The sequence below is a fragment of the Mastomys coucha genome, unplaced genomic scaffold (genome assembly GCF_008632895.1).
Source record: "Mastomys coucha isolate ucsf_1 unplaced genomic scaffold, UCSF_Mcou_1 pScaffold5, whole genome shotgun sequence".
In the NCBI taxonomy this organism is placed as follows: domain Eukaryota; kingdom Metazoa; phylum Chordata; class Mammalia; order Rodentia; family Muridae; genus Mastomys; species Mastomys coucha.
Window position 1 is genome coordinate 90,569,279 of NW_022196911.1, and position 20,994 is coordinate 90,590,272.

At 53.0% G+C, this 20,994-nt stretch overlaps 2 protein-coding genes across 2 annotated transcripts in view; one reads left to right on the forward strand and one right to left on the reverse strand.

The window, feature by feature from the left end:
• The window catches only part of Mrpl27 (mitochondrial ribosomal protein L27), a 6,328-nt gene extending 4,077 nt beyond the window's left edge, over positions 1 to 2,251 (forward strand). The window contains exon 4 of the mRNA XM_031351293.1: positions 1,824 to 2,251. Coding sequence (XP_031207153.1) covers positions 1,824 to 2,030 — 207 coding nt within the window. The 3' untranslated portion in view covers positions 2,031 to 2,251. The remainder of the gene's footprint in view (positions 1 to 1,823) is intronic.
• A 4,174-nt stretch (positions 2,252 to 6,425) lies between these two features.
• Xylt2 (xylosyltransferase 2) lies at positions 6,426 to 19,996 on the reverse strand. The gene is made up of 11 exons (XM_031353002.1): positions 19,752 to 19,996; positions 12,943 to 13,435; positions 12,543 to 12,718; positions 12,057 to 12,259; positions 11,357 to 11,437; positions 10,953 to 11,169; positions 10,689 to 10,865; positions 10,232 to 10,494; positions 9,754 to 9,949; positions 8,859 to 9,192; positions 6,426 to 7,542 (listed from the first exon to the last, which is right to left on the reverse strand). The coding sequence occupies exons 1-11, from the start codon at positions 19,884 to 19,886 to the stop codon at positions 7,220 to 7,222; spliced, it is 2,598 nt and encodes an 865-aa protein (XP_031208862.1). The 5' UTR covers positions 19,887 to 19,996; the 3' UTR covers positions 6,426 to 7,219.
• Between the last annotated feature and the right edge of the window lie 998 nt (positions 19,997 to 20,994).

The window sequence follows — 20,994 nt, forward strand, 5'->3', positions numbered from 1 at the left end:
AAGTTTCAGGACAGCCAGGGCTATACAGAGAAAGCCTGTCTCAAAAGAAGGAAGGGAGGGAGGGAGGGAGGGAAGGAGGGAAGGAAGAAGGGAGAGAAGGAGGGTGGAAGGAAGGAAATCAAAGGGACTCAGAGGCAGCTCAGCACTTAAGAGCAACTGGGTTGTATTCCTAGCACCCACACATTGATTCACAACCATCTGTAACTCCAGTTCCAGGGATCTGGCACCCTCTTCAGTCTTTGATGGTAGCAGACATGCATGTACACAGACGTGCATTCAGTCAAAACACCTATGTATATAAAATTAAAATCGTGAACATCAAAGACAAGCAGAGTGGTGCATACCTTTCAACCCAGCACTCAGAAGTCAGAGGCAGGCAATTCTCTGAGTTCAAGATCAGCCAAGCCAACATACTGAGTTTCAGGCCAGCCAGAACTACATGGTGAGACACCCCTTCTACACCCCCTGCCTCCCTGGGGGGGAGGAACATTGGATGTGAATTCTTTACTAAAATCATGACAGTAGAAGTTGATTTGAGCTAAGTATGCACCACGTTCTTCATAATTCTTAAGATGACCCTATGAAGTAGTGAGTTTATTCCCAATCTGCAGACACAGGAAAGTAACTCGCCTAGATCACAGGGTATTTAGCAGTGGAAAGAGTTTCATTATGTTTCCCTTGCTGGCCTTGAATGCTCCATCCTCCTGCCACAGCCTCCTGAGTGCTGGGAGCACAGCAGTGTGCCACCTCTGCTGGCTTCAGACTCATGCTCTTAATCAGAGAGACACCAAACAGTATGGGACTGATTGTATAAGATTGTCATACATCTATTGTTTGTTTGTTTGTTTATGAGACAAGGTCTTGCTATGTACCTCTGGCTGGCCTGGAACTTTCCATGTATTCCAAGCTGGTCTTAACATTGCAGCGATTCCCTTTCTGAGTTTGGCAAACATTGCAGGCATGTACCATGGTACATAGCTTGCACAATTTCTCCTTTTTTATTTTTCCCTTAAAAAAAAAAGTGTTGGATTGTTTGGAGCTGCCATGTGGGTGCTGGGGACCCAACTTGGGTCCTCTGGAAGAACAGCAAGTTTTTCTAGCCACTCAAGTTTTGCCATACATCTAATTTCAAGTTGTAAATGAAAAAAAAGGGTAAGCAATTGTAAAATCTATATCAAACATACTATTTATTAAAATACTGAACTATATTATCATCAAAAATAGGGCAGGAAATATATCTACCTAAAATAAATGTAAATATAATAAATAAAACTGAGACAGTACTTGACTCAGGACTTAACTGTGAGTAGCACTCTATGTCAGTATTCTCAGATATCGTTATTGTTTGTACTAGCAATATGCATACATGTGCTAGTACTCATACAGTTTTGATCTGTATTTTCTATAGAATCTAAACTTTGTAAGTGTAAGCAAAGCATGCTGTCAGGAGCAGCGGTTTGCAGCACCTTTATGTGAGCATGGCTTGGGGATCTGTCCACTGTAGCTTCTGGCCAGCTGTGTTGATGTCACTGCTGTTAGCTTCTGACCAGCTGTGTTGATGTCACTGCTGTTAGCTTCTGGCCAGCTGTGTTGATGTGACTGCTGTTAGCAGTTTTCTTTTTGTTAGGATTGTTTTCTTTTCCCTCCTCTCTTACGGAGTTGGTGAAGGAAGTGCCAAGCAGTGGAAAAGAGAAACCTGAGAGGGGCTTCTCAGAGCCTGCCCTCTACTCTGCTCCAAGCTTTACTCTGAAGGAGAAATCTGGCGTAAGGCCTAAGGACAGACTGATTGTCTTCTTCCAGCTGACTGGGTTTGTGTTTTGCAGGTGGGACTTGGGAGGAACAAGTGCCTGTACGCCCTGGAGGAGGGGATAGTCCGCTACACGAAAGAAGTCTATGTGCCCAGTCCCAAAAACTCGGAGGCTGTGAATCTGGTCACCAGTCTGCCCAAGGGTGCTCTGCTCTACAAGACTTTTGTCCACGTGGTTCCTGCCAAACCCGAGGGAACCTTCAAACTAGTAGACATGCTTTGAAGTCCTGTTGAGACCATTGGATGGAGCCTGGAGCCCAGGTCACAGGAGCAAGTGAGGATGGAACTCAAGGGTCAGGGTGAGGACAAGATCTCCACAGAAGAGCCTGGAGAGATGGAGAGAGAGCAGTTAAGAGCACCGACTACTCTTCCAGAGGTCCTGAGTTCAATTCCCAGCAACCACATGGTGGCTCACAACCATCTGTAATGAGATCCGATGCCCTCTTCTGATATGTCTGAAAACAGTGACAGTGTACTCATATACATAAAATTAATAAATATTTTGAGAGAGAGAGAGAGAGAGAGATTGAGAAGGGGAGGGAGAGAGGGAAAGGGACAGGACAGGTGACTGTTTCCTGCAGGGTAAGCAAGCCATGGTGGGGTAGAAGTGCAGCAGTGTCCTTGAGGGTTCATAGCTTGGTGGCAGTTGAAAGAATTAGAGGGCAAAGGTTTTAGCCCTCTCTTCTCCCCCAACCCCATGTACACACACTGTACACTGTACATGACCCTTTACACTGCTCTTCAGGGTCACTAATTACCCATTCCTTTTAGGCTTTCCTGGACTGGGGTCTGTCCACAGAGGCAGAGTGGGGCTTTCAAGTACCTAGGGGCTTTGTAGCTTTTTCCTTGTCCTGCCCAAGAGCACTGATCAGACACCATATAAGAGTTATATGGGAGCCGGAGCCGGGCAGTAGTGGTGCACATCTTTTTAATCCCAGCACTTAGGAGGCAGAGGCAGGTGGATTTCTGAGTTTGAGGCTACCCTGGTCTACAGAGTGAGTTCCAGGACAGCCAGGGATACACAGAGAAACCCTGTCTCAAAAAGCCCCCCCCCCAAAAAAAAAAAAAGAAAGAAAGAGAGTTATGTGGGGAAAGCTGAGTTCTGCAGGGCACCCAAGGCTTGGAGGGCGGGATAGTTCAGGGTCCCAAGCACTATCAGTCAGCTGGGGAAATCTGTCCCAGTTGTTTTGTTCAACAGATAGGCACAAAAGCTGACAGCCTTTTACTGATTTTAGGGTTTACTGGTGGGTCCTGGGCAGCTTCGTGCAAACTACCTCTCTGGGGACACCATCATGACCAAGAAAAGCAGAGAGCAAGGAAGTCATGCATCGCTGCTACCCAGCTTCCCTTGCTCTGACTGATGGGTCTGTGGCCCAAGGTACCATGCTCCTGCTTCCGACATCTTTCCTCCACTGTGTTCCAGCCACATCAGACTCTTTACCTGGCTGCAGGATGCTAGCACATACTTCATCCCCCACTTAGAGGAGGCAGTACAGGATCCTCATGTACATGTCAGCTCCTTTCCCTGAGTGAGCCTCTGTAGGTGGCCCTTGGTACAGAGATAGGGAGGAGCTAAGCCTTAGGCTCCAACGGAAGCCTGGGATACAGGGTTAGCTTACAAGGGAGCAGAGTCCTAACACTTCATCCCAGTATCCATCTGTTCACTCCTGTTTTTTCTAACAGGCCCTCAGCATGTCTGGGAAGCCCTTAGGTGAGGTAGAGAGTGTGTTCCTTTCTGGCCACTGGCTCCATCTGTCCCCCTCAGCTCAGATGGCCTTTGGAAGGTCAGTCTGAAGAGCATTTTCTGTCCTCACCCTTCCATCCTCTGGTGTTGAGTTAGAAGTTGAGAGCCTAGGGCTGCAGCTCAATTTTATTTTGCTTCCTACACAGCTGCTATGTGGTGCCCTATCTCTGAGGGAGAGACCTGGCAGTGCTGGAGACACCCCTTCCTGTCCACAGAAACCTGCTCTGGCTTTCCTCCCTGGAGCTGGAGAGCTAGGAAGAGACCTTTGTCTTTACTTGGGGTTCTGGAAGTTTTGTTTACCAATGGTGAGAGAGGGACCTGGCAAGGATGCTGCAAACATTTCCTACTGCTGCTCTGAGCTAGAGGGAACCTGGGCTCAGCAGATCTCAAAGGCCCCTTCCCTAAGGCACAGTTGCCTCTGTTAGGCCAGAAGATGGGGCCGTTTAGTCAGCACCTATGTACAAAAAACTGAGAGCAGCTGTAGCCCCAGTGCTGGGAGCCAGAGACAGAAGACTCCCTGAGGTTTTCAGGCCAGTCTGGCCAGCTGAAAAAAAACCTCCAAGCCCTAGGTTCAATAAGAGATCTGGTCTCAAAGGAAAGGCAGAAACTGATAGAGTAGGATCCTGCCATTGTCCTCTGGCCTCTGCATGTGTGCACTCTCCCAGCACATGCATTAAATACGTACATTAAAAAACAAAATCCAGGGCTGGAGAGATGGCTCAGCAGTTAGGAGTACTGACTGCTCTTCTGAAGGTCTTGAGTTCAAATCCCAGCAACCACATGGTGGCTCACAACCATCTGTAATGGGATCTGATGCCCTCTTCTGGTGTGTCTGAAGACAGCTACAGTGTACTCCTATAACTAATACATAAATAAAAAAAAACTTTATACTTTTTTTTTTAATCCAGTACTATGAGAACTATTGTGCTATAGGCTGGATAACTGGTCCTGGGTGTGGCCTCTAGGATGCAGTCTACCTTAATAGCTTGATTTACTGCCTGTAGCCCATCTGCTGAATCTAGCTGGTAATATTATACCTAAGAGTTGATATTGGTAATTAAAACAAAATGCCAGTGGTGGGGCACACTTTTAATCCCAGCAGTTGGGAGGTAGAGGCAGGCAGATCTCTTAAGTTCGAGGCCAACCTGGTCTACAGAGCAAGTTCCAGGAAAGACAGGGCTACACAGAAAAACCGTCTCAAATAAATAAATAAACCAACCCCACCCTCACCACCCAAAGAGCTAGCATCAAATATTCACTAAGGTGCCAGTGGCGCATGCCTTTGATCCCAGCACTTGGGAGGCAGAGGCAGGTGGATTTCTGAGTTCGAGGCCAGCCTGGTCTACAGAGTGAGTTCCAGGACAGCCAGGACTACAGAGAAACCCGGTCTTGAAAAAACAAAAAACAAAAACAAAAAACAAAAAAAAAAAAAATCATTAAGGTGGGGATCAGCAAAAGCAAGCATGTTCTCTGGACAAAACATCACTCTCTGTGTGCTCCTTAACTTAGCACTTTCTGACTGGCCAGCCACACCCTGTGAGAATAGCAGAGTGCAGTTACAGAATGGCCCTGGAGGCGTCCACCCCTTCTGAAGAGTGCCCCACTATCAGGGGCTCTGAGCCTAGGGCTCATTTTCCAGCTCTCAGTCCAGACTTGCTACCTGAAGACTGGTAGCCTCAATCTTTGGTGGCTGCAAACCAGCCACCCCAGTGCTGTCTGTTGGTGGGCAGGAGCACGCTCCTGGCAACTGGGAAAGCGCTGCATCTTGGGCAGCAATCAGCCATCTTACTCCCTGAGCTAAACTGAGCCTTTCCCGGTGTGGCAGCTGATGACGTGATTTTAGAGGTCCAGAAACCTTCATTCTTACTCCCACATTATGTGAGGCATGAAGAACTAATACTGAGCCCTTACAACAGGAGGCGAATCAGATGGGAAGACAGGTGAGGAACATAGACACCATTCACTTAGGTCCTAGGGCACAGATTCAATCCCTGCCTCCGGCCATGAAGGGAAGCCTACAGAATTACCCAGTGGGCCATAACCACACAACCTCTATTCCTGAGCAGGCTACAAAGGCAAGGCTTAGGTAGCAAGAAAGATGTATGTAGCCTTGAGGATGGGCCTCAGTAATGCCAAAGGCCCCTAAGCTATCACTGATGGCAGTTTGGCCCAGTGGTGGCGGTAGAGTGTATGGTAGGGCTTTTTTTTTTTTTTTTGGTTTTTCGAGACAGGGTTTCTCTGTGTAGCCCTGGCTGTCCTGGAGCTCACTCTGTAGACCAGGCTGGCCTCGAACTCAGAAATCTGCCTGTCTCTGCCTCCCAAGTGCTGGGATTAAAGGTGTGCGCCACCACTACCCGGCATGGTAGGGCTTTTTAGAACTAACCACCACTAATGCTGGGCTGCTGGGTAGCAAGGAGGATTCTAAGCCTCCCAGGCCCCACTTTCCCTGCAGAAAGAAGGCTGCACTGCAAAGCTGTCAGTTCCTGGGGACTGTTATTATTTCAAGCCTATCAGAACCAGCTGACCTCTAGAAATCCAGGGGTCAGCCACCGCTCCCTCACACACAGTAGAAAACATGGGGCCTCTGTTTGCCACCTAGTGTGTCGACTTGATACAAGCTGGGACCATCTGGGAAGGTACCTCAGTTGAGAAACTGCCTCCATTAATGATTGTTGTGGGAGGGCCCCACAACATGAGCCCGGGGAACAAGCCAAAAAGCATTAGCCATGGCCTGTGTTTAGTGCCTGCCTCCCAAGTGCCTGCCCTGGCTTCTCCTTAGGATGGACTGTAGGCTGTATAGATGAAGCAAACCCTTTCGTGTGCGTGCCTTTAGTCATGGTCTCTATCATTAACAGTGGAAAGCAAGCAAGGACATTCAGCATGGAGAGATAAGAGATATATTTCCTCTGTTGCATATTTCAGACTTCACACTGAGCTTCAGGCACAACGCGACTCTTCTGAGCGCTCTGACAGTCTTCCTGTGCTGCCAGTGGGGCTCCCTCCTCCAGTGGGGCAAGTTCATGGATCTCAGCAGGCCCTGATGTGGTGCATTTCCTAGGAAAGCCTGAGAGCCAGCCCCACCACTGCTCTAGGGCTCCCTGGCTACCAGAGGAGAGGCTGTCTCACTAAGGTCCAGCTCCACAGTAGCCCCACCCCCACCCCAGATCACTTGTCCTCGGGGCCTCAGAGCCGGGGAGGCACCTGGGCCTCTTAAGAACCTTGGCTGTGAGCGGCTCATCCACTGTGAATGGCTCAGGCGCAGGCTGGGGATGGAGGCTCTGGAGGGTGAGGCAGACCAGGCCTCCCCAAAGCAGAAGCAGATATTCTCTGGAATGCTCCCCATGGCCATGGCCCATATCCTGGGGCTGCTCTGAGCCCTATTGCACATCATCCTCCCTCTGCCACTCATTTTACTTATTAAAAAAGTATAAACTATCGAAGAGCAGAGGAGGAGCCTCCTCATGGCTCTGGTGGACCACTGGTCTCTTGCAGAGCCATTAGCAGTAAGGAGTACTGCAACCACCTTCCCTGCCCTCAGTGTAGGTTCCTAATGGCTCAAATGGGCATACTGCCTTGGCCTCTGGTTCTTGTCTGTGGGAGAGATGTCCCTCCGTTGTCTGTAAGGTGCAATTCCCCGACTCCTCCGGGTTGTGCTGGCTGGGGTCCTGCTACCTGAGTCGCCCGTCAGCTTTGACAGGCCCCAGTTCTGACTTGGGGTCAGGAGACAAAGAGCTCCAGCTGGTCAGTCTACAGAGCTCCAGGGAGGGACAAGCAGAAGGCCCTACAGCACACAATCCTGCGACAGACCAGAAATTGCTCAGTTCTCCATCTGTCCAGGCCTCAAGTGCAGGACCGGTGAGCTCTGTGTGCCTCCGGGCAGCCTCTTCCGCAGCCTCGGGCTGAGGCAGATTCAGGATGCCACTTAGGCCCTGGAAACTCTGCTCCATGTATTCGTTGTGGGGTGGTCCCGCATGCAGCCAGCTGGCATCATCTGGGGGTACAGAACAAGCAGTTAAGCATGTCCCGCTGTCCCATGGGGACCAGTCCATAGGAGTCAGGGCTGAACACAGCAGTTCCCACCCTAACCTTACCATGGGGTCCCATCTTACAGAGTGGACTACAGCTAATCCAAGGAATTTTCTGTGCCTATAAAAATCACCAGCTGTATAAAACCCAAGGGGTAGCTGGCATAGTGACTCACATCTGTAGCTCTAATAAACAGGAGCCGGTGGCAAAGGGACTGTTGAGCTCAAAGCCAGAATGGGCTATATAGTGAGTTCCAGGTGGGTGGCCTAGGTTCCACTGTAAGACAGAGTCTCTCTCAGTAAATAAGTAAGCAAAATTAGAAAGTGTAATTCCTAAATTTCCAACTTTAGGATTTTATTCTTTAAGCTGAGGTCAGAACCCAGGCTAAATCCTCAGCCCCCAACCTTAGAATCATGGCGAACAAGGTACTTTAGTAAAGCAAGATACCCTCTGGCTGTGTCATCCACACCCCTTGACCTCTTGGCAGTCTGTTCTCTACATTGGGATGGCCGGTCCTACTCTGTCCTTGCAGAAATGTGCCAGCTTTGTCCCCTGGCTTAGAATATGTCCTACCTTTGCCCTTTGTGGTCAGGTCCCAGACCTGCCTGCAGAGCTGACTGCTCAGATCGCTGTCTCCATCATCCGATGGAGACGTGGCTTGCCTGCCCTGCATCTGCCCAGCTCCTCATCCTTACCGCTCTGGGTTGCTCCTGCTTTTCTCTACCTTCTTCCCCTACCATGACAGGGTACATGGGGGAAGGGGACAGCTATCCAGGGGACACCTCATCACCAGCAATTATCCCAGTGAGGTAACCCCTGCAAGAGTCTGCCCATTGCCAGCCGGTCCCCTTAGCCTCAGCCATGTGACTCTAGCCATCCCAAGCTACGTGGGACCTGAGGGTCTCAAGGCCCCAGTCTGGCTCTTTTGCACTGAGAGCGTATATATGGAGATAGGACAGGATACGGGACAAGACGTCTTAGAAGAATACAGTACCCCTGGTCTCTGGTGAGACCTGAGGCCTTTTCCAGTTTTGCTAACTCTAGCTTGAGTGACTTTTGTCCCAGTGACCCAGGGGTCTCCCATAGTTATGCTGTCCTGACTTGATAAGTGCAAAGGCCGAGTAATCCCCCAAATTCAGGGCCCAGTTATCAGGGCAGAGCCACATTTCAAACTGTAGTCTACCTCACTCCCAGGCTTTCCTTCCCCACTCAGCCCTGGGGTCAGCTGGACAACCCTACTCTATCCAAGTCCTGGGCACCGTTTGGCCACTACTTCCTTACCTTTCCTGAGAGGTAGTTTGCGGTTGAAGGTCAATGGCAGCACGAGGAAGCGGGTCTCACCCAGGGGTTCCCAGAACTGAAGCAATCGAACAGTCCAGGCTCCTGGCCGCAGTGGCAGGCTCAGTGGGGGCTTGTACTGCGTGACTTCAGTATCCGCATCTACCGTGATGTCATATGATGTGGCCACAACATAGGTGGGGTCAATCCAGACCACAGTGGCTGTGAGGTTGGGGCCCCGGGCCCAGCGCTGCATGGCTACAGGCTCATCCAGTGGTCCCAGCAGACCCCCAAAGTTCCGGAAGAGACGTTCTTTGGGGTCCCACTCAGTACCAACCTGTAGAGAGGGAGGCAGCTGGGCAGAAGCCGGGGAGAGGTCCTTCTATCTGCTCTGGTGCCGCCTCTCATGGTGTAACCTCAGGTCAGCCACTGCTTCTTTCAGGGCCTCAGTTTCCCTATCTTCAAATTGAAGGGGTAAGTCTAGGACTGAAACAGCTCTGAGGTTCATTCCAGGCCGCCACCTGAACTGTTCTGTAACGGTGGGGCCCATAAAGGCAGACCACCCCCCACAATGCCAGAGCCTCTAGGAGAGGACACCCAAAGATCGACTGGACTATCCGAGCCCCAGGAATCTTTGCACATTTAGGTTAGAACTGACAGCTCCGTCCCTACTCCCTGAATCATCTGAAAGGGCCCCTCAGTGTGTGCCCGCAAGGTAGCAAAGGCATATGTGTGTGACATCGCCAAAGTTGCTGTTATTGGCAAAGCAGAGCCCAGAGAGCCCAGCCCATAAAGGTCTGATGGAGTCCTTACCCCTCCCTTGGTGTCTGTCCCTCTCTTCCCACTCCCTGCGTCTTGCTGGGGGTCAGGAGAAAGCAAGGGGGAGGACCTGTCCCACCTCCAGACTCTGGAGCCGGCTGGCCTGGTCACTGTGCCCCAACAGCTTCAGCGACCTCTGGGGCATCAGCCACATCTCAAGTGTCTCTGCTGGCCCCTGGGCTGAGGGCTGCACCGCCTGCGTCACCAGGTAGCCCTGGAAATGGTCGTCATAGAAATACAGGTGCACGCTGGACGGCAACCCCCTGGGCTCAAACCTAGGAAGGTTTCGGCAGGGAGAAAGGGAAATGCCATCAGCGCACCCGCTACCACCTGGAGTCCCAGGGAGGGGCACTGGGGAGCCCCAGGCGGTTCTTTGGGCCCAAACCTCATACCCCACATGGTCCTGACTCTAGCCTTCTTTACCCCCCTTAATTTTTTCTTCCTGGTTTAGACTGGGGACTTAACTCTGGGCAGGGGCTGTCTTTGATTTGCTCCCCCTCATGAAAGCACCATACTCTAGGAGCCTATTATATGTCAGAAGAAGCGGAGAGTCTTACCTGCAGACTGCAGTGGCCCGTGGGGATACAGCAGTGGCAGCATGAAGCAGGCTGAGACGGGCAAAGGCTGTGTAAGCTGTGAGTAGGACATCGCTGAGTCCACTAGGGCCATCAGCCATGTCGTAGATGTTCTCCCAGTAGGCTTTGAGGGCTGGTGTGCTGGGTGGGTAGCTGCCGTACAGGTGGAAGTCCAAAATTTCCAGGACTTCCTGGTTCACAGTCGACTCAAACTTCCGGGCAAAGAAGGTAGGTCTGGATACTTGCTGGGGGCGGAATAGGCAAAGAAGATAAAAGGCACTGCAGACCCCAGAACACAGCAGGAGCTGCCCCTCTCAGACTGGTTGGTCTTGTTCTTTCCACCCACTGCTGCCCAGACCCAAGGGGCTGCTCCAGGTAGAAACCCACCCTGCCTCTCTGACCATTGGGCGCAGGCTTCTTGGGGGCCAAGGGAGAGCACCTGAAGCCGCAGGAAGTCCTGTGGCTTGAAGTCGTTGGGGGAGCAGCCGCACCAGTCCACGATGTGCTTGTACTGGCATTTGCAGCCCAGCTTACGGTTCCAATTGGTAACCCGCAGGTTGTTGTCCACCAGGCTCGCACAGGCCGGGCTGTTCTCCAGCACTGTGTGGAAGAAGGACTGCAGGTGGCAGGAGAGGGTGAAGGGTGAACCATGGGCTCCTCAACCAGTGCCCTCCCTGGCCTCCATGCCTACCTGCTCACCTACCTCTGCGGGAAGCAATGTGTATGTATAGAACTGGCGAAGCTGGGCCACAAGGGGGTCATCCGTATACACCACGTATTCCACAAAGCTACGTGTGAGCACAAACCAGTCAGAGCCACCATCCACCACGATGCCTGCTGGGATCTGCCGTTCACCCAGGCGCCACATGTGGGAATCGCACTCATGGAAAAGCCGGTCCAGGCCTTGCTTCTTGATGAACCTGATGAAGAAAGGCCGTGACCGAAGGTCCCTCAGAATGGAGCTCGAGCCTTCTTTCCACATGGCAACCAGCATGCCTTCACCTATCATTGGTTTGAGGGCTTTACAGCCCAGAGCTGGGGCTACCGGGTGCCCTTGTGTGGGGGGCCACTGTGCGAGACACCAGGGCCTCGTTCCCCACCTCTCACCTGGAATTGTCTCGCCCATGTGACTTGAGGAAATTCTTGTCCCGGTTCTTGGATAAGAATGCTACCAGCTCTTCATTCGTCCTGGTGAGGAAAGGGAATGTGTACAGCAGGTGTTCAGTCCCTGTCCCAGAGCAGATGGCCTCTAGCATGAATGACCTTCACTTCTTAGACCTTCCTTTTTTACAGAAATGATTAGACTATGTGCCTGGCCCTTGTCTGATACTCTTGGGTGACGGTACCTGAGGGGCCCAAAGAAAACGCATCCTTCCTCCACCTTTGCTATCTAACCTAGTACTCCAGGTGTAAGCCCCTGGCTCTTCCTCATTTCTTTCTTTTTTTGTTGTTATTGTTTTTAATTATTTATTTTTATTTTATGTGTATTGGTACTTGGCCAGCATGTCTGTCTGTGTGAGGGTGTCAGACCCCCTGGGAGTATAGTTGTGAAATATCATGTGGGTGCTAGGAATTGAACCCAGATCCTCTGGAAGAGCAGCCAGTGCTCTTAACCACTGAGCCATCTTTCCAGCCCCTGACCCCCATTTCTTATTCCCAGTCACCAGACCACCTTTTACCAGCCTCATGCCTGAGGCCAAGGGACCATATCTGGGCTAAGGAGCCCTTAGAATGACATGTGGCAGGCAGAATGGACCCACTAACCCTGACATCACAGATGGGACTCCATTCCCACCCATCCTCACACCTCGTTGGATAGTCAGTGGCACTCAGGTTGATGAAGAAGTCCCAGGTCCAGCCAGGAATTTCCAGAAGGTCCTTCATGCTCCTCAGGTACATCCTCAGAAGGCTAGCCCCGCCCCAGATGGTGACCATGCGCCAAGGTGTCACCCGCACATTATCGTAGTGCTGGGCCAGTTTCACCACCTCCCGGTACAGGTAGTTGGAACGCTAAGGGAGAAGGGATACTCTGTAGATGGAGCTGGGTACCAGAGTTATAGCCCACCCCCCCAACCCCCACCATGTGAGGACAGAACACAAGAGACACAGAAGGGAGAGAGCAAGTGGCAGGACTCCAGCTCCTAATAGGCCATGCCACCCTATGCTTGCCCATGCTGGACCTCAACCTGCCCTGCTCTAGGTATCTAGCCAACATTCCAGGCTACCTGTCTACAACCTTCAGAGTCTCTGCTCTGTTCAGCCAGAGCCTCTGGGTCTTCCTGGCTCCCAGTACCTTGTCCACGTGGATGTAAAAGAAGTGCTGCTCATGGTAGACAGCCTTCAGGAGACGCTTCAGCTGGCGGATAGCACGGCCATGAACCACCAGCATGTAGGCGATGCGGACTGGAGGGCCACCAACAGGCTGCTGGGTCCGGATCTCTTCCCATTGGATGCCAGGGCTCATCTTGCCTGAGTGGAGTAGACAGGGACATTAGTGAGATAAAGTAAAGGCTGCCTGCTTGCCTCCTAATAGAAGCCTAACTCAGAGCCTTAGTCCCAGCTCCTCCTCTGCCAGTTGGTACATATAACACAACTCTGGACAAGGAGGGCCTTCTGGGAAACGAACGTGAAGATCTGGGCCATATCACCTCCCGTCCATTTCTGGAAAGGGCCAGAGTACCCCAGTCCCTTACCAGCCAGCTGGCAGTGGCGGGGCACAGACTTAGGCATTAGGTTCCCAGCTTGGTGCAGGCACACGACATTAGCGATCTCCTGTTGACACTGCTTGGTGCTGGCCCGGGCCAGTGCTGACAGTGCGTCCTTGCCCACAATCTCACACTTTGGAGTGAAGGTGTTGTCCGTGGGCTGGGGGGCACCCTCCACACTCCCTGTGTCTGCGTGTTGTGGGAAGCCAGGGGCCCCTATCAGTGCTTCCCCGGCCGCTGCTCCACTCAGGTTCTGGCGGCCCGGTGCCTCCGGAGGTGGGGCAGGGGGCACCCGTCGGCTGGCTCTCTGCCGGCTGGTTACCGCCCGCACCACCTTGGCCACAGGCACACCTGGGCTCTCGGCGCGGCCTCGCCATCGTCCGTGCCTTCTCCCAGCACTGCCCCTACGCCCTGCAGAGCTGTCTGTGTCCTTGGAGCCCTCCCCAGGGTCTAGTGGCCGTGGCTTCCTCTGCCTTCCTTTCTGTAAAAGACAAGCAGATCACGATCACGGTTAGTCACTCACCTCTTTCTCTCCCTCAAGTTCCATCTTGACCAAGGCTGCCTTGAACTCTGGAAGCTCCTCTCTACGCTTTACCTAGAAAAAGCCCAGCTCACTCAGTAACTGCACAGTGACATGCCAGGGCCAACCGGCTGAGGTAGCTTCTACACTTCTCCATCTCACCCCATGGCACCTCATGTGCCCATCCAGATTTCAGACCACATGGTGCTGGACTTCCTTCTCCTGCTTTGGGCTCCTACCACTTTGACTTTCAGCATATTTTAAAATACAAGGCCGTGGGAATGGACCCTGCAGAGGACCCGGGAGAGCACCCGATGAGATGCATGCATGCCTCCTGCAAGGGCCTGGCTGGGCAGACACAGTGTTACCCTCCAGCTGCATCCAAAGCATTGTTTTCACTAAAGCCTTCCATGTAAGAATACTGAGGCTACAACAGGGGATTGACTCAGGAGGGAGGAGTAGAAATGAACCCTGAGACCCTAATATTGGATAGGTCTCCCAGGAAGCTGAGGCAAGGTGCTTTGCTGAAGGTACCCTGTGAATAATAAGGGGACCTAGGCAGGAGCTGGCAGAAAGAAAGACAGGCAAGCTCAAAGAGGGGCAGGACGCTCCATAGCTACCCCACCCCCCACCCCCTGGAAAGCAGCTCTGAGGTGTGGTCAGCTCAATGGGCTCTCCTACAACAGGACTGCCTGTGGCCAGCAATCACCATAGCAATTGATCCCTGGCTAGAAACCTGGAGTCTAGCTGTAGGTTCACAGCCGGAAGCTGCCAACCTCTGCATGTGTGACAGCATCTCTCAAGGGAACCCAGAAAACCTCCATGTTGCTTGCTGTCCCAAATGGCCTGTCTAGCTCCTTACCCTCCTCCGTGTTCCCTACTTCTCTTCCTCACTCAGCCCACCTATCCTTCAAGATCGGCTCGAGTTCCAGGTAGACAGCCGTTCCGTTTGCCCCAGAGCGGGGTACCCCAAGCTCTGAGACTCAGGATGTTCCTGTAGAAGGAAGGGAACTGAGAAGCCACGTCAGACCATCTCCTCGGGATCCAATGGCCTGAGTAGGTGGCACATGAGGGACATGTGGTGGATGCCTGTGAGTGCTCTGGCCAGCTCTGTTACCTCACCAGCAGCCCCTCACTGAGCACAGCCCCTCCGCTGTGACAGCGAGCCTCAAATGGGACATCGACTGTGAGACTGGAGGAGGAGAGGCCACGTCCCTGGCTCCCCCTTTCCTTTCGCCATCCTCAGTCAGTCCCCCGCCTCTCTGCTAGCTCTCTGTGCTCTTGTTCTTTCTGCAACAGAAGCGCACCTTGCTCGAGCGAGCCCTATCTCTCTATAGCCACCCTTCCTGCGCAGCTTGCAGAAGGTACCTGCACCCCCCACCCCACATCTGCTGCTACTCATCAAGCCTCCTGCCTTAGATTCCAGCCTTTGCCTCCCAGTAAGCTCATCCACTCTCTCGATTTCTGCCTACTATCCTACGATTCATATCCCAGATTTATATTGCTGGTCTGGAAAGCTCCCTTGAGCCTTCAGGCATGGAACAAGCAGCCTCCTTGCCATCTCCCTTGGGACCTTAAAGACCTCAGAACCTCAAGTACAAACATCTACCACTACCCTCCCCTACCACTCCTTCAGTCTTCACATCTCAGTAAATGGCAACGTTTTGGGACTCAAACCAAATATACTGGGATTCTGATTTTTTTCTTCGGAGCAGACAGGCGGCACTGAGAATGAGGTGAGGAGCCCCACAATGCTAAGCAAATGCTCTACCACTGAGCCCCAGCCCCAACTTTCCCATATAGTCCACATCCAAACCATCATAAATGCATGGAAATACAGAGTTCCACTCTCTCCCCGCTGCCCTCAGCCTGGATCCCCTGATGCCCTGGCTTAGGCTCCTGTTCCTTCCAGTCCCTTCTCAGCACAACCACCAGAGTTCTTTTCAGAACTTTTAAATATCTTGTCTACTGTTATTTTTATGTGCATGAGTGTTTTGCCTGCATGTATGGCTGTGCACCACATACGTACAATGCCCAGCAGAGGCCAGAAGAGGACATGATTCCCCTGGGACTGGAGAGACACACATTTGTGAGCTGCCATTGTGGGTGCTGGGAACTGAACCCCAGACCTCTGGAAGAGCATTCAGTGCTCTTACCTGCTGAGCCATCTTGCCAGCACCCAGCCAGGTGTTCTTAACTGCTGAGCCATTTCTCCGACCCCTCCTTTTAGAACTTACATCCCATGACCAGACCTAGCCAGTGGCCTCTCTTCTTAGCCCCCCCCCCTTGTCCACCCTTCATGGATCCCTTTACCTCATCCTCACTGTGTCCCCAAGGCCTAGGCAGTGTCTTTCAGCTCCATCAAGCATGCCTGGCTCAAGTTTATTGGCTGTGCTTTCCATCTGGGTGTCCTCCCGGGACACCTCACAGCTCATCCCTCCCCTCTTCAATTCTCACCTCAGGTGGTGTCTCAGCAAAGCCTGCCCTGAAAACTCTGGCCCTCTCCCATCCTCTGTTTCACGTTCCCCACAGAAATATGATGCTCTTGGGCCAACAAGAAGGCTCAACAGGTAAATCCACCCATGGTCAAGTCTGGAAACCTGCGTTTGATCTCTGGGGCTCCCAAGGAAGGAGAGAAATAACTCCTACAAACTATCCTCTGACCTCCATCTGCATGCCAAGGCACAAGTACACCCACACACATACATGATGTACACATATACATACATAATACAACAATAATAAATTCTTCCCCCATCCTAACATTATTTATTTCATGCCCTTTTGTCTGTCCCTGACATGGCTGTAAACACTACTAGGGGGAGCTTAGCTTGCTTGTTCACAGGAATATTCCTGGAGTCCAAAAGACTGTGTCACAAATAAACACTCAGTTAACTAAGGTTCAGATGAATGACTGTGAAGGTTCTGGTGTAGGCATGGTGTTCACAAAGACTGCCATCCTTTTCATTATTCCAAGGAACTAAGACAGAAATAGTCAACGTGAGGCCAAGACTCAGGCTGTCAAACATGGTAGACTCCGGGTGAGGTCCAGCATTAGGCTCCTCCTGCCCTTTTCCATAGGAACATGGGAAGAATCCAGGAGTCACCTTCAGTCAACTGTCCTATCCTACACCACCGTACCCAGGCTCCATGTTCAGCACACCCAGATGGCTCTCTGATGGCTTCAGAGAAGTACCCAATAAGAGTAGGGGTGTCCTTCCTTATCCGAGACACTGGAGAGTAGTCAGGAGTCTCTGTCCCATGCCTATGTTGGGGAGGGCACCCTGAGCTGGCCACCCTACAGAGCAGTGGCATTTGACTCAGTCACATAGCAAGCACAGGAGGACATTCCCAAGACTAGAAGGGCAGTGATGGCAGAGGTTCTAGGGCTCAAAGCCTGTACCCGTGCGTCTAGAAGCTGGTCAGGAGTGTAGGGCAAGAGGGCACAGAGCCAGGCTCTGTGGTGGGGCACAGGATGTAGGAGGAAATAGCCACGTCGGTGCCCTGCACTGCAGCAGGGAGCTGGCTGACACTGAGAAGGACAATCCCAGAGGAGGCTAGGGACCAGAAGGCAGCAGTGGGGAAACAGAAAGGCCCTGATGGGCAGCCAGCCCCCCTCCCCCACCCCCTATCTGGAAGGTCCCAGAGCTTCAGGCTCTGCCTCCTGATAGGCTGCCCTCAATGGCCTCTGAGATCACGGTGGTCCTCTGGCTGGATACATTCTAGCCTCAGAGGCCCCCTCCTCCCTGGCAAGCAGGCATATAAAGTCCTCTGCCACTTTCTGACTCTGAGGATCCTTGAATCCTCACTGAGCCATGAAGACAGGGAACACGCAAAATGCTCGAGCACACACACCCCGCCTCACCACCCCCACCTCTGACTTTTTAGATTGCATTTAGAACAAGTGGTGAAAGGCTGTTGGAGAAAGCTTTGAATACCATCAAGTGGCTCTTTGGGGGCTAGTGATCATCCCAGGTGTCCACTCTCACCCCTCCACAGGCCACAGAGTGCTTTCCTTAAATGCTCACTGGCTTCTGCTAGAGAGCTTTCCCGCTGCACTTACAATAAAACCCACTCAAGTCCCTTACGGTGGTCTCTTGGCCATACAGGGTGGAGCCATCACTGGGGAAAGTGCCTCACCCTCTATCCATTCCCCGAGGATCCCCAGCTCAGCCCATTCTCCTGAGCACCTTCTGCTCAAACTCTCCTGCTCACCTCTTCCTGAAGGAAGCCTTTCCCAGCCTCTGACTCTGAGTCTGCTCCCCCCCCTTATTAATTCTAGCTTCCCTTCTCTGTCCATCTCTCCCTGTAGACTGTCTGCCCTGTAGGCCAGGACCTTATTCATTCTTTATTTCTGTATCCTCAATCTAAGCTCAGTGTCTGATAGGTGAGAACTTAGCCGTGTGCTGCCTGATGGACTGAACGAATGTATGTCCCAGGGTGCACGGCTGAGACAACGTGTTATGTCCTGACAGCTCAGTGGGTATGGAGAATTCCTGCAATTGCTCACAGGTTCTGTTTCATCTGACAAAATCTCGATGCTACTACTACCTCAAAAGGGAGAATGACCGGAGGTGGTCAGCTTGAGAGTAGGGCCAGGACAAGGCCTCATAGAGAGGGGTCTCATTTGCACACTAACCTCCACAAGCGCTACACTATGCTGCTTCACAACTCCAATCTGTTGAGGTGGCTGCCAGAACCACTATTTTGGCCGATAGGGACCTATCTCCATTTTGGTCTAGGATTCCCTTCTCAGGCTTCAGCAAGGTATGGTGTGTGTGTGTGTGTGTGTGTGTGTGTGTGTGTGTGTGTATTGGGTGAGGGGAGATTCCAAATTCTCTCCCCTCTCTTCAGCCAGTTGGGTGGGGAAGACCCTAGATTCCCTCACCTCTCTCCGGTTCTCCACCCCTGGCTGTGGGCAGAGCAGCAGGGGCTCAGCCTCTGAGTCAAACCACCAGCCTCTGGGCCATGTACTTAGAAGACTCAGTCACTCTAACATGCTCTTCCCCAGAGTCCTCACCTCTGACCTCTCACACAGACCAGGGTCAGAGGGCTCTTCTGTGGCCCACTCCATCAGAGATGTCCCAGGTGCCCAAAGAACAAGCTCACTTCCTACACAAGTCACAGAGCCAGCTTCCCCACTGCGGTCTCCAGCTCCTCACCCCCTCAGCATCTTGATTCTCCCTGAAACTGGAAGAGCAGCTCTTTTCCCGGTCTCCACACCAGGTCTTTGGGGCTGACCAGGTGCAGGAAGGGAAGGCTTCTAGGCTCCATGCCTTCTTCCCCCTCCCAGGTAAATAAATCCCAAAAGGATGTGACAAGAGAGCCTCTCTCCCAAAGGAGCCGCAGGGACGAGGGGGCCAGAAGCAGAACTCCTGATCTCTGTCCACAGTTCAGGGCTTTGATTTGACTAATTCTCCCCACCTTCCCAGAACGGACCTAGCCCCCAGTAGACCCCTTCTAACCACACTACCAGGAGGGTGTGTCTGAGCCTGCAACTAAAAGCACCAGCGAAGAGAAAGAAAAATCCCTGGGGTCAAGGTCTGGAGCTCGTAGCTGCTCCTCCATTACCCCAGAGCCAGAGATGGCTCTCTCCTCCTTTGATGTCCCGAGGCCAACTCAACAGTTCACCTTCCATCCCCATCCCCTCCTGAAGATCCACCCGCGTTCTTCCCTGGCTGAGAAAGCCACGCCTTGAGAACACTTCAGTTTTTTTCCCTTGGGGTCACTCCTGCTCACTCTATTCCCGTGTACACACTTTGTCACAGGCCATAATTTTACCCCCTGAGCTCCACTTCACTACCAGTCGCTGCTTCTCAGGCGCAGCTCAACACGGATGCCCGGGGTCCCTCGGCCCCTACTCCTCCGCCCACAGCACGTACACCACCGCCCCCTCCCAACTTCAGAAAGTTTGGCCTGAGGCTCCCCACCTCCTAGCAGGCTGGGGCCCAGTCGCTCCTCCCAGCCCCGATCCCCGAGCCTGACCTTCATCGTTCCCCGGGTCGGAGACCACCCCACCATGTCCCGCTCTTCCCTTCGCGTCCCCCAGTTCGCCGGCCGCCTCGACCTCCGGGTCACGCACCGCTCCCTCATGCAGCCAGCCAGGCCCTCCAGTGAAGGGAGCGTTGGGAACCGGAGGCTGGGCTCCAGGAGGCTGCCTGCGCCTTGCACGCACGCGGCCCGTGCCCCACTTGCCTGGCCGGGGCCGCCCGCAGCCCCGCCAGGACCCCGCGCGCCCCCGCGCCCGGCCTGCCCGCCCGCACGGCCGTCGGAGCACCTCGCCCGGCTCGTCCTCCTCCAGGCCGCTGAAGCTCCACACCACCAGGCCCTGCAGCAGCAGGATGGCCAGCGCAGTGGCGATCGCCAGCTTGTAGCGCCGCACCAGCTTCTGCACCCGCGCGCTCGCCACCATCTTCCTGCCCGGGACGCGGGGCGCGCGTCCGGCCCTGCAAACCGGCCGCGGGCCTGCGCACGGGCGCGGGGCCGAGAGCCCCTCCGCACTCCGCCCATATGGGCGGGCAAAGGGCGGGGCCCGAGGCCCCACCCTCTCGTGGGCTGGACGTGGGGCAGTAGGCGGTCCGCCCGTTTAGGTCTCCAAGGTTTGAGTGTTGGTGTTCTGGGTCTTTTCCATGTCTCTGTACGTGTCTCTGTGTGGAAGAACCACCTCCTGGCCGCAAAAGCATTATCCCGGGGTGCGGAGGATCGGCGGCCTGACCGCTCTGGTGTCGCAGGACATAGGGGGAGGGGGACTTGTCTGGCCCCCACCCCTGGGAAATACTGGCGCTCTCAGACCTGTGAGTATCACCCGCCCTGCCTAAAACCTGAAGGCCACATCCCTGAAGACAAAGCATAGGCCCTTGACTGACTTCCCGAGGCTCTTCACGAAATTGACTTGCCACTCTGCCCCTCTCATCCAAAGCATCCTCAGGCCTCTGCTGGGATTGTGGTTCTCAACTTCTAGCTTCCGTAAGAATCTCCTGGAAGATGATTTTAAAAACAGCGCCAGTTCCCACTCCTGGAGTAAGGAACACCTGAGAATTAAATTTTTCAACAAGTTCCGCTGCTGCTGCTGCTGCTCTGGGACCACGCTTGGAGACCCACCAGACCTAAGCATATGCTATTCTCTGTACACCCCATCAATGACATCTTGGCTTGTGCCTCCCCAGCACAAGTTAAGCATCTGGTGGTAATTTCTCTGCGAAGGTACCTCATTCGCCTTTGAAGCCTTGGGCCCCCAGCTTTAAAGCTCAGGAAATGTTAGGAGGGTAGGGAGCTGAGAGAACCCTCCCAGCTGACCATACTGCTTTCTGTCATGTTCAAGAGCAGTGCCCAGTAAGGACTGAACATACTGGGGGGCCTCACCTGAACCCAGCAGACCATGTTGGGCAGCGGAAGCTTCACATTTTAAGTAAACAAACACGCGAGATATTTGACCTGGTTGTCTTGATGTGCTTTACACTAGGACTTTCACCAACTTGGTATTGGCTACAGTAGCTTTTAATTCTTGACCCTCCCACCAT

Bases quoted from the DNA above. Each gene is read 5' to 3' on its own strand.
- Xylt2 (XM_031353002.1), bottom strand. From the start codon at position 19,886: ATGGTGGCGAGCGCGCGGGTGCAGAAGCTGGTGCGGCGCTACAAGCTG. The intron at 13,436-19,751 runs GTGCTCCGACGG...TGTCTTTTACAG, and splicing joins AGGAGGACGAGCCGGGCGAG to AAAGGAAGGCAGAGGAAGCC. The intron at 10,866-10,952 runs GTAGGTGAGCAG...TGCCACCTGCAG, and splicing joins ACACATTGCTTCCCGCAGAG to TCCTTCTTCCACACAGTGCT.